This window comes from Scophthalmus maximus, chromosome 22, assembly GCF_022379125.1.
Source record: "Scophthalmus maximus strain ysfricsl-2021 chromosome 22, ASM2237912v1, whole genome shotgun sequence".
NCBI classification, from domain to species: Eukaryota; Metazoa; Chordata; class Actinopteri; order Pleuronectiformes; family Scophthalmidae; genus Scophthalmus; species Scophthalmus maximus.
The window spans coordinates 6,270,603-6,282,101 of NC_061536.1; the positions used below are offsets into that span (position 1 = coordinate 6,270,603).

The window sequence follows — 11,499 nt, forward strand, 5'->3', positions numbered from 1 at the left end:
AGAGCAGATCAATTCCCAGCCTCTCTTCACTGCCGCTGGTGGTGAGTGACTCGGCTAATTATAACAAGGGAGAGCATTCCCTAAATACTGTTTTCTCTTCTCGCTCGCTGGCGTGGGGATGCAAACACACTCCTACGCAGGCATGGTATATACACACATAACACACACCCGCGCAACTCGCGAGCCGCACACTGGAGTCCAGCTACGTAAACTGTCTTGCACCTGAGTAATACACAGGCTTAACAAGTGGTGTTTTCTTGTGTCATGCTACCAGCACTTAAACTCTCAGTTACCTTTAGACAAATTATTAAATTGGACACAAAAAAGTCCCTTTTCCCAGTGTACGTCTGAACACTACATCACACGAAGAAGCTACAAACAAGCACCATCACTCTGATGCGTAGGCACACCATGGTCCGACCTATTGTCAGGAAACAATTGACCTTTCGGCCTCCTGTACTTTTGCCTCCAGTTTCGACTGTGACTGCTCATCCTGCTTTTTGAACTCCTTCAAAAGAGCCAGAGCGACCGCGGCGACAGAGGGAACCTGTTCCCTGGGCCTGCTCGACGGCATGACAAACACACTTGCTCACAGAGAGAGACACACACACATCAATCAGCCGCTGAGTCACCTTATCCCCAGGACGACCACCGCACGGAGAAAGAATGCGAGGCCCAGAAATAACAGCCATCATTTCTACGGAATCTGCCGCTCATCGCTGTTTGGACGGCCCCTCAGAGACAGGTCCGATTGACCTTTCTGAGTAGAGCTACTGCGACCCGGCGGAGTGTGCAACCTCTTAGGGAAGGAATTGTGTTGGGAATGTGAAAAGAAATGGTTTGGAACGATGTGCTTCTGTTTGGCAGGAGGTGGGGCTGCACAAAGGAGGGTCGATGGTGCAAACACAAGCACACACAGGCCAGCTGGTCCTCCGTGGGGGTTTTTTTTGTGAACGCTCAAAAAGACTTTACTGCTGCCACTGTGCTTGTTCAACATAAAGCAGTGGAAAGAAAAGAAGGAAAAAAAGAGGGAAATCTTGCGCAACAAGCACATGGTTATGGGTATGTACGCACCCTGACAAACACACACACACACACACAAACACACATGCACATTTAATCACCTCGTACCGCCACGACATCGCAACACTCATTTCGAAGTGACTATATGCATATTGTACTTCACCCTTCAATTTCTGGCCCTCACATCCTTAAGTAATAGTCCATAGTTCACTGATTATATATTTTTCAAGAATATTGCATCATTTTCACGCAGATTGCACAACGTCGGCGGGCTGCTTTTTGTGGTATTTGGGGTATACATGTAGTTTTAACTCGGGATCGGTGTCTGTGGGAGCCCAGCTGCTGTTGTTTACAGAGCGGCACTGGCATATTTTATGTGAATGCTTATAGCCCAACACCAACAAGGCTTTATGGGGGTGAGTCATGTCCACATAACAAACAGGCCCAGCATGGGAACTTATCACAGTGATGTTAAAGCTAGAGGCTCATACACTGAAGCGCTGTTTGGGCCTAGTTTACGGTGGCCCCTGAAGTGGCTATTCAGAAATTAATTAAAAACAATAATGACAAATTTCTTATTTGCTATACTGTTTTTAAAAAAGAGTTTTCTTATTTCCATCCTGTTTTTGTTGTTGTTGTTGTTGTTGTTTTGGGGAGGGGGTGTTTTTATTATTTGCGATTGTGTTTTGTGATTTGGGGGCCCCCCATACAGGTTCACGTTCATTTGGAGAGCAACCCCTTCGAGGAGAGACTGTTGCAACTAACGACCGGCAATAAGAGCTGGATGCAGAGGAACAATTGAGTCATGACTTTCAAAGATGGTTAATTATTATCTAAGACGTGCTGTTTCTTCAATTTAAAATCCGAGTGGTCGACACGGGGCATTGGCACATTCGTGGCACCGTGACACACGCAGAAGACGAAGAAGAAGAAGAAGAAGAAGGGGAAGAAACATGGAGAAGATGAATGTTTGATCCGTGTGGCAGTCTGGTGTGAAAGGAAGAGCCTCGAACAGCAGCCGGTTTCATCAGAGCCGAGCTGAGCTGGAGACGGTGCCGTTACAGGATTGCTCAACGGTTGTGTCACCAGGAGGCTGGACTGTTGGAGCTCGGGGCTCAACATCACCGGAGCTCTCTCTCTCTCTCTCTCTCTCTCTCTCTCTCTCCCTCGGGGTGTGAGGCGGTCTCTCCTTCTCTCCTCTGTCTCCCTCCCTCTCCCTCCCTCTCTCAGTCGGAGGGCTCTGGGGGATCCGGATTTTCTCACCAGCAGTACGCAGACCTCGGAGCCGCGCGCAATCGCTCTCCAAGCGGACGCGGATTGGATTACTACCAGAAGAGAGACGGGGGAAGAGCAGAAACAAGCCCGCAGCGTCGCTGAATCCGCGCAACTTCCATCTACAGCAGTGAGTCTCACGCGGAGCAATGGAGCGCACTATGTGACCGGACCCCCTGAGCAGTCGGAGGACACGTCCCAAGCCAAGTCGGGGTCTCGTCGGCGGCGGCGATGGTGAATCGGTCGATCAGGATGAACTTGCAGCGGGGCAGCCCGGCGCCCTGCGTCCGCGCCGCGAGAGTCGCGCACAAGCGGCTGGACGCGGACGAGCAGCCGCCGGCGAAATGCGCCCGGCTGAGCGCCGAGGCGGGGGACACGCAGGGGCTCCTGGGCGCCTCGCCCGGGGCCCCGGGCAGCCCCGTCCCGCGGCCCCCCTCGGCGACCCACCAGGGCCCGTCCAGGATAGGAGCGTTCCTGCTCCTGCCTCTGGCGGACCGGGAGAACGTGCACAGCGCGATGAACACCGACACCGGCGACGAGGTGCTGTGCAAGGTATGCGCAATCCCGCCGTTGTGCAATTTCTCTGAATGAATGGTGTGTCAAGACGGCGCGTTGCTCAACGGCCCGTCTGACGTGTCATCAGTATTTTTCACCCAGAGTCACTCTCACGCGCAATGTGTCACACTTTGCGTAATGAAAGTGTTTCCCAATGAGCTTTGTTCTTTCTTTCGTTTTTTTAAAGCCTGGAATATTTAAGGCACAATGACATTTTTTTGAATGTGATTTTTGGTCGTTTATTATTAATACATCGGAGAACGCAGGCACACTGGGGTGTGGAAACAGCCTACCCACTGAAGCGCACCTATCCATGGCACTGTGTGTGTGTGTGTGTGTGTGTGTCAACCCGGCTCATTTGCATACACGTCACTGCAATAGGCCAGGCCATTGATACAAATGCAAACATGTGACGCAAAGAGAGACTCTCATGATAAGCCTGGTGGGGAACCTAAGGGCCCCGCCACTGTTCACAGATCCATGTGTTTATTTTGCACGATGGACCTGCAAGCTTTTGACTTTGTTGATTAATAAAGTTAATCACTTCATGCTTTGGTGATTCATTTATCACGCTCTTGATCAAAGTGTATCCTCTGCGCCTGTTATTTATCATGCTGCCAGATTTGCAAGGTTGTTTCCTCAGATGATCATTAAGAGCACACTGACCCATTGCCTCCTCCCCCTCACTTTCACTCACTCTCTCACTCTCTCCCCCCTCCTCCTTCTCCGTCCTCCTAATTTCCATCCTGCATCCCTGTCCTTCCTCCGTCTCCTCCCATCTCTCTCCCAGGTCTTTGATATGGGGCTGTACCAGGAGAAGATCAGAGCCTACGGGATACTGCCCGCCCACAAGAATGTGGCCGGCATCAGGGACATCATCCTTGGCGAATGCAAGGCCTACGTGTTCCTGGACAAAGACTTTGGGGACATGCACACTTTGGTGAAGAGCTGTCGCAGGCTTGACGAGGAGCACGCCTGCAGGCTCTTCCGTCAGGTGGCCCTGGCTGTGGCGCACTGCCATCAGGCTGGGATCGTGCTGGGGGACCTCAAACTGCGCAAGTTTGTCTTCACCGACGAGAAAAGGTGAGATGGTGGGAACATGCCGTCCACTTATGGACCGAAAACAAAACAAAATGCTGATGCTCAGTGTCAGATGTCACGCGGAAAACTCGGAAAGTTTCCCACCCTGTTGTACAATCCACTCAGCAATCACATTACTTCTAAACCGATTCTCATCCAACCTTGGCAGTATCAGGTAACCTTTCTGTGGATGATCTCAGACTTGAATACATGCAGAGTTGTGGGACGTGCCAGCAAACATGGCAGCAGCTGATACACACGGGCCATGTGTGCAGATATCAACGTGGGTACAGATAGAGTAGGAGGTTGTGTACTTGTGGAGGCAGACTGCAGAGCTTCCCAGATTTTCGCCCTCTCTGTCTGTCTCCTTTTCACACTCTGGATCTGGATGTGTCTCTTTGTAAGCGTGTTGTGTCTTTGTTTTGCATTTGTGTGTGTGTGTGTGTGTGTGTGTGTGTGTGTGAGTGAGTGTGTGTGAGAGTGTGTATGCATGTGTGAATGTAGTGGGTGGTAGTTTGGCAGAGCTGCTAGACGAGGCTGGTGAATGAGACAATCGTCCCCCTCTGTGGCCATATATGTTGGAATATATTCATTACTCATTATTTATTAATAAATGCCATCATAACTATGCTGCAGAATAACTGACGCTTCCAACAAAGATTCATTCACACACACACACACTTCCACGAAGGAGTTGATGAAAGCACTGTCCTTTGAACTCGCTCCCACACACACACACACACACACACACACACACACACACACACACACACACTCACGTTGTCTGCATCTGTGAGGACTACGTTCTGTTCAGGAAGACACAAAACCCCAGTGCTTACGAAAACTATTTGTCGCCTCTTTGCCCTTGCGTCACTCTCTTTCCTGTAAGCGTCCGCTGATCCCCCCCCCTGTTTTCCAAAGGCCGATTTTTTCATGGAGATTCTTCAGCAGTAACATTCTCCAGCCATGACCTCCGGGTTTTCAGGGTCACGTTGGATGAATGAGCGCAGACAGCCAGTGAGAGAAGTTGAGGTTGGTCGTGTCCCTCCGATAGCTATACAGCTGCAGAACGATGAGTCACAGTGTATATGTGCAGCGGGGAAAGGGGGGGGGGGGGGGGGGGGGGGCTGCATGGCAAGTGTGTGTGTTTGTGAGTGTGCACATTCAGAGCTGTAAAGCTGTGGTTCACTGCAAGCTCAAACGTGTGTTTTTCTGAAATTTTTTTTCTATCCGAGTGACGGCATTGCAACATTAATGCTGTTAGACTGACCCGCAAGCCCCGCCTGACCCCAGAGGTGTGGGCTGACATCTCCTTTTTAGAAACTCACTTCCCTTTACTCTTTGCCAGGTGACACACTGTAGCGCCACTGCGACAGGCCCCACCGCGACGTGACAGTGAGAACAACAGCTGCAGATTTTGATGATAACATTAAATGGCGGCGTGACATCATAGGTTTTGACTTCCCCTTTTCCTGAAAAATCCGTCGGTTTTGTTTTGCACCCTGACATTGTCGCTTCCGTCCAATCACGGCCAGACTTTCTTGACACACGCCGACATAATAACACAAGTCTCCACGAAGATGTTGCAATTCTGCATGACCTCATTTATTCAGTCACACATTCTTCCAAATTCACAATCGGGGCATCTTTCAAACCCCCCGACGATCCCGTTGTGATGCAATGTCCCGGCCAACAAAGCAGCACTCAAGCCAGAAACAGAAATTTACAACAATTTGACAAATGCTATCTCCATTCACACGTGCACGCGCGCACACACACACACACACACACACACACACACACACACACACACACACACACACACACACACACACACACACACACACACACACACACTGCAGCAGAAAAAGCCAATTTAGGCAAGGTGACTAGCACTGTGAAGCATGCAGAGCTTCACTGCCAGGCCAGCCTTCCCGTGCGTCACTGATGTGGCAACAGCCATTTGAGGGTAATTATGGGATGGCTGGCGCCGCGAGTGTGGGACCCAGGTGCAGATAGCCTCGGCTCGAGAAAGGGAGAGAGAGAGAGAGAGAGAGAGAGAGAGAGAGAGGAGGAGGAGAGGAGATATGTACTCTCAACAGAAGGATGAGTCATTCTCTCCACCCCTCCAACTCTCTCTGCTCTGTTTCCTTTTCTGTCTCCATCTCTCTTTGTCCTCTGCTGACTTATCTCCTCCACTATCTTGGTGTTTAAATATCAGTTGCGTTCTATCTTGGTCCTTGTAACTGCCAATCTGTCCATCCACTCCCTGGCTGTCTATTTCTCTCTCTCCAGCCTCTCTGTCTTGACTCCGACTGGAGAGTCTCACATCGCCTGAATGTGAGATAAAATAGCTCACTTCTCCTGTGTGTTCGAGTATTTGACTTGAATAAAACCTTTTCCTGTTTCAGTTTTGGGAGCAAATTTCAAGAGGCACAAATGAAATTTCAATTAAACATTTAAGTCTGTTGCTGTAGAAAATTAATCACCCTTGAAATTATGTAACAATAGTCTTTGTCTCATTATTCATTTTGCAAAAGTGTTTCTGTGGTAAATGTCTAATTCTACAAATATACTCTCACAATCTTAATCGCGACTGAACTAAATGTATGTCCTGTCATTAACATGGCTAAATATAGCACTGTGTGTGTGTGTGTGTGTGTGAGAGAGTGGAGGAGGCGGGGGGGGGGGGGGGGGGGGGGGGGGGCGGGGGGGGGGGGGGGGGGGGGTATATTTATATGTGTGTTTATGTGAGCATGTGTGTGTGACAGCAAGTCATTGAAGATGTGCTTAGGCAGCTCTGCTTCTTAAACGGGACTCACTGCTGTGCACTTGGGTCACAGCAAGTTCACTGGCACCTGTGTGTGTGTGTGTGTGTGTGTGTGTGTGCATGCATGTGTTGCATTTATGTGTCCATCTGTCTGTCCACAGCTTAAGGATACATAAAAGATGGAGGCTTGTTTTTCCATGATGCAATTAGTGACTTACATTTAACAGATCTCTGAAATGTTTGACAGTGTTAAACAAAGTCACTGTTGGAAATAGACACACACACACACACACACACACACACACACACACACAGCTCTCACTCTGTGTTGTATCAAATCAAAGAACGTCCTGTGTGCTTTGAAAGAACAAGACAACATGACCACCAAAAGAAATCCATTTCTGAAATGCAGATTTGTAGGAGGTACTAGACATTATGTTCTTAGATGTAACTATAACATGTCAAGTTGCTTGCTGTACAAGATGACAGATTAAGTCATTGCCACAGCCCCTCGTGCTAATTTACGGCACGGTTTAAGCACTAACTCAAGTATGTGTCGTAAGTGGACAAAAAGCTAAACAAAACGTTCTTCAGCATTTTGAATGCTCTTAAAGGTCACGGCAAAAGTCCTGACCGGGTTTTGACTTTTCTGTTTCAGGACACAGGTGAGACTAGAAAGCCTCGAGGACTGCCGCGTCCTGGAAGACCCAAGAAACGACTCCATGTCAGACACCCACGGCTGCCCCGCGTACGTCAGCCCAGAAATCCTCAGCGGCTCCGCGCCTTACTCCGGCAAGATGGCTGACATGTGGAGCCTGGGAGTCATGCTGTACACCATGCTGGTCGGCCGCTACCCCTTCCACGACCCGGACCCGGCCACGCTGTTTTCCAAAATCCGCAGAGGCCAGTGCTGTTTGCCAGAGGGCCTGTCGCCCAAGGCCAAGTGTCTGCTCCAGAGCCTTCTGAGGAAAGAACCCTGGGAGAGACTCACAGCGACTGAGCTGCTCGCTCATCCGTGGTTCCATCAGCCACCGTCGTCACTGGAAGTGGCACTGGGAGAACAGGAAGTGAGCTCGGCGGAACAGACGGTGCCCTCCTTCGACGTGGAAGAGGACCACGATCTGTTCTGCTGATGGACTTGATTCAGCAGAGTCAGGCTGAAGGACCAAAACCAAAATTGCTATGAGGGATTCATTGTTGTTGTTTTTTATATTGGCACTTTTTAGAAAGTCATATGTCTACTGTTGTGTGTACATACACCCTCAAGCTTTCTACTGTACTGTATTTTGTCGTCGTATATGTGTTACTTGCTAAGGGCATTGCTCACAATGATCATTCATTGTGTTTCTGTATGTGTGTTTTTGAAATTATTTGTGGTGCTAAAAGAAATAACAAGGAATCAAAACTTGCCAGATTATTTTAACAAAAATAATCACTGCAGGCTAATACGAGTGGATTACAGGAATTTAACTCTGGCAAACAGCGGTCACCAATGCCCGGACTCCAGATAGCATTAGATTAATCCTGAAGGGCAGTGGAGGGGATCAGGATGTTGTTCCTCTCACTCTCTGACCAGCCTGGAGGCTTCACAGACTGACTCACCGGACCGGCTCGAGGAAGGCCTCGCACAAGCTTCGGCCTCGCACAGCGGGCAGTGACACACGGACTGAGAGCGACGCTTAGCAGTGGACTGATGTGTCACACTCAGCGGGACGCCACGAAAGTGTCTCGCTGCCAATCTGGCAACCCCTCGGCAAGTGGAGAGCATTTACAAATCTCACACCAGGCGCAGAGGGTGGAGAATGGCAGGGTGTTACTGGTGCAAGACTTGCGGGAAAAGTGGGACGTGTTTGTCACACACACACACGTACACACACACACACACACACACACACTCATGCTCAAAAAATATAGCAGTGATACTAGGCCAACATTTAATCATTTAAAAAAAAAATCAAAGCATGCTCCATGCTGAATATTTAACATAAAGGTTAAATATTCGGGAAGTGTCTTATCACCATGGTCAGACCTTCCGAATTAGACGATGATCAATTTGTGCGGCCCTGCTGAAAACTTAACACTAATGCTTCTGGTTTGAAAAAAGAACGCAGGGATGCAGGGATTAAAATCTTTTAAAGAGTCTGTCACCTGCCTTAGCCGCAACAGAGGCAGGAGACTGTTGTCGGAGCTGTTGAAATGGTACTTCCCACACATACAATCTGCCTTCCCTCTCTGTCCAACAATACTTGCTTTTTTTCTTTTTTTTTTAAAGAATATCCACCAAATCAGAGAGAAACATATAACAGGAAAAAAAACGAAGACGCTCTCAGTCGAGCGTTTGGACGTGTTCTGTGCATTTCCGTTGGAGCTCTGTGTTGCTCAAACAGAGCCGGGCTGTTCTGAGTGTTGTGCCTGTATCACTGTGTTTCATAAACTGAACGGCTCTGAATCAGTCACAGTCAGGCGACGTTTGATGTCGGTTGTCTGACGATGACTCAACACTTGAGCGCGTCTGTAGAGAATGGTCCTGACCTCGGCACGAAGAATCTGCCCCGACTGTTTCAGCTCTTTAATGGTACTTTCCCCCCCCCCTCCCCTCCGTTTCCTTTTTATCATTTTATTCTTTGGCTGTTGGAAGCTGTGGATGCATGGAGACTAGTTATCATAGTTAGTGAAATGATGTACCACGCTCTAAATGATGTGTTATCTTTGATGGTGACGGACGGACGCAGCGCTTCAGTGACGTTTAGCCTCACAGCCTACTGTAGGTCTGCAGCCAGCTATTTCAAATTGGGTACAATGATCTTGACAACTGTACCAAATCTGGCATATCCGAGAAGCGCTTTGCATTTAATGTTTTGGTCAAGCAGCCGGCAAGTGCAACGTATGTTGCAGTTCTTTCATTATTTTCTCTCATCTGCATGAGATACCTGGTGGGGAACAGACTCGTGACAATCAGGGGTTCTTTTCTTGCAGAGAAGTAAATTAAGAGGTTTAGGATTTTTGGTTCGGCTGACGCATGTAGAGTGAGTCACACGTTCATGTGACATGTAGAGTGAACGGACACGGGTGCACAAACTTCATATTGCACTGTGAATTATGTAATTGTGACAGAACCTGGAGACTTTTATTGGTCCAAACGGGTTACACAAAAGAGTTATATTCATTGTATAAAAAGATGTAAATATGTACTGTATATTTGAAACGTGTGGAGATGTTGAATAAAGATCACATTTTTTTCATTTTCATACGGATTATTTTGGTCTTCTCTCTCCTTTTCTCTCTCTATCTCTCTCTCACACCCTTACAAACACCTGCACATTACACAGCTCGACTGCATGCCTGCAAGGTTTCCCTGCAAGAAGTCTCCCCACACAGCTCTTCATCACTTCCACATTTTCCTCAACGCTTTCAAATTCGTCCTTGCAAGTCAAAAAAACAACAAAAAAAAACTCGCCCTCTCTCAATCGCTGCCTCCAACCATTTACTCTTCTCTGACCTTTGCGTAATGTAACATTTAACTCCTCAAACACTCAAATGTCAATAATGGGTCAGTGGCTCTTCCTGGAATACGCGATGAAGAGCATACGCTCATTCTTTTTTTCCCCTCTCAGCTTCGGCAGTAATGGGTGGGACTCAAGGTCAACTCACCAAACATAGAACACCAGCACCATTTAAACTCAAATAAAACTTTAATCCACTTTTTCCCCAGTGAACCACTGTTTGACCTATAAGTACTTGGCATGTTTACACTCTGTGTGTGTTATGACTACCCTAGGCACGGCTGGCCGGGGCTTGCGTAAGCGTTTGGGTGTGCGTGTGTACATGCGCATACCTGCCTGCGTGTCTGCATTTATGCGTGTGTGTGTGTGTGTGTGTGTGTGTGTGTGTGTGTGTGTGTGTGTGTGTGAGAGAGAGAGAGAAAGAGCACAAGAGTGAGATTAGGTATCAACAGGGTAGCTGGAATGCCTCCGCTGCTGGGAAGCTGCCAAAATGCCGATTGCCTAACCCGTCAGAGTTGGGGACGACAACAGGGCCCCACAAAAAGTAGGCTAATAATGGTCTTATTTACTGTGATAGATATCAAGTAATGGGGGGTGGGACGAGAGATTGGTTGAGGAACGGTGGTGGTGGGGGGGTGCAAGATTTAATTTTAAGGAAAGGAACACAATCGAGAGTCTGATCCACAACTCCCCTAAAAGAAAACACAACTTCTTGTAGCCTACACAGACCCTGGTGTTCTTCTAATGTTCTATTTGGTGAGTTGTTCAAGGTGTTGGTAGGTTTTTGACCGAGAAATGCCAGCTGTGTCCCTGTTTTCAGTCTTTGTGCTCAGCTCACAGACTGCTTCCCATATTTATCATTCAGAAGCAACAATGGTTTCGCTCTTTTCATGCAACTCTCGGAAAAAAATGTCTAATGATTCCCCTCCAGGTTAGCATTAGCTGACACAGTCACAGTGAGGATAAAATGATAAAGGTTAGGCGTTAAGAAATGGAGTCTGAATATTGCGTGAGCTCATCCTGTCCCTCGCCCAAAAGTGTAAACTCCTTTTCCTTCCTTGTAATCTGGGATCATGAAAATTTCCCCGCCACGTAAGCCTATAACACACTTGACAAACTTCCTCATGACGCGGTGGTTGTCACACACACCAGAGTCCCATCAGATATTTCCTTGATCCACTGTGACCTCACTTGATAAAACAGAAATGACACAACACAGTGTGTACTGCTTATAGCCACCTATTAACCGGGTAGGAATGTGAACTCTTCCGACAAAAGACTACGTTGTTTTATTAT

At 48.1% G+C, this 11,499-nt stretch overlaps 1 protein-coding gene across 1 annotated transcript; it reads left to right on the plus strand.

Moving 5' to 3' along the window:
* Nucleotides 1-1,914: 1,914 nt before the first annotated feature.
* On the plus strand, nt 1,915-9,948 carry trib1 (tribbles pseudokinase 1). Its single transcript, XM_035620796.2, has 3 exons — nt 1,915-2,847; nt 3,641-3,933; nt 7,359-9,948. The coding sequence occupies exons 1-3, from the start codon at nt 2,527-2,529 to the stop codon at nt 7,831-7,833; spliced, it is 1,089 nt and encodes a 362-aa protein (XP_035476689.1). The 5' UTR covers nt 1,915-2,526; the 3' UTR covers nt 7,834-9,948.
* Nucleotides 9,949-11,499: the final 1,551 nt, after the last annotated feature.

What these genes read in the sequence shown, in the direction of transcription:
- trib1 (XM_035620796.2), top strand. Translation starts at nt 2,527, where the DNA reads ATGGTGAATCGGTCGATCAGGATGAACTTGCAGCGGGGCAGCCCGGCG. An exon ending in GCGACGAGGTGCTGTGCAAG is followed by an intron (nt 2,848 to 3,640) that starts GTATGCGCAATC and finishes TCTCTCTCCCAG; the next exon opens with GTCTTTGATATGGGGCTGTA. An exon ending in GTCTTCACCGACGAGAAAAG is followed by an intron (nt 3,934 to 7,358) that starts GTGAGATGGTGG and finishes TTTCTGTTTCAG; the next exon opens with GACACAGGTGAGACTAGAAA.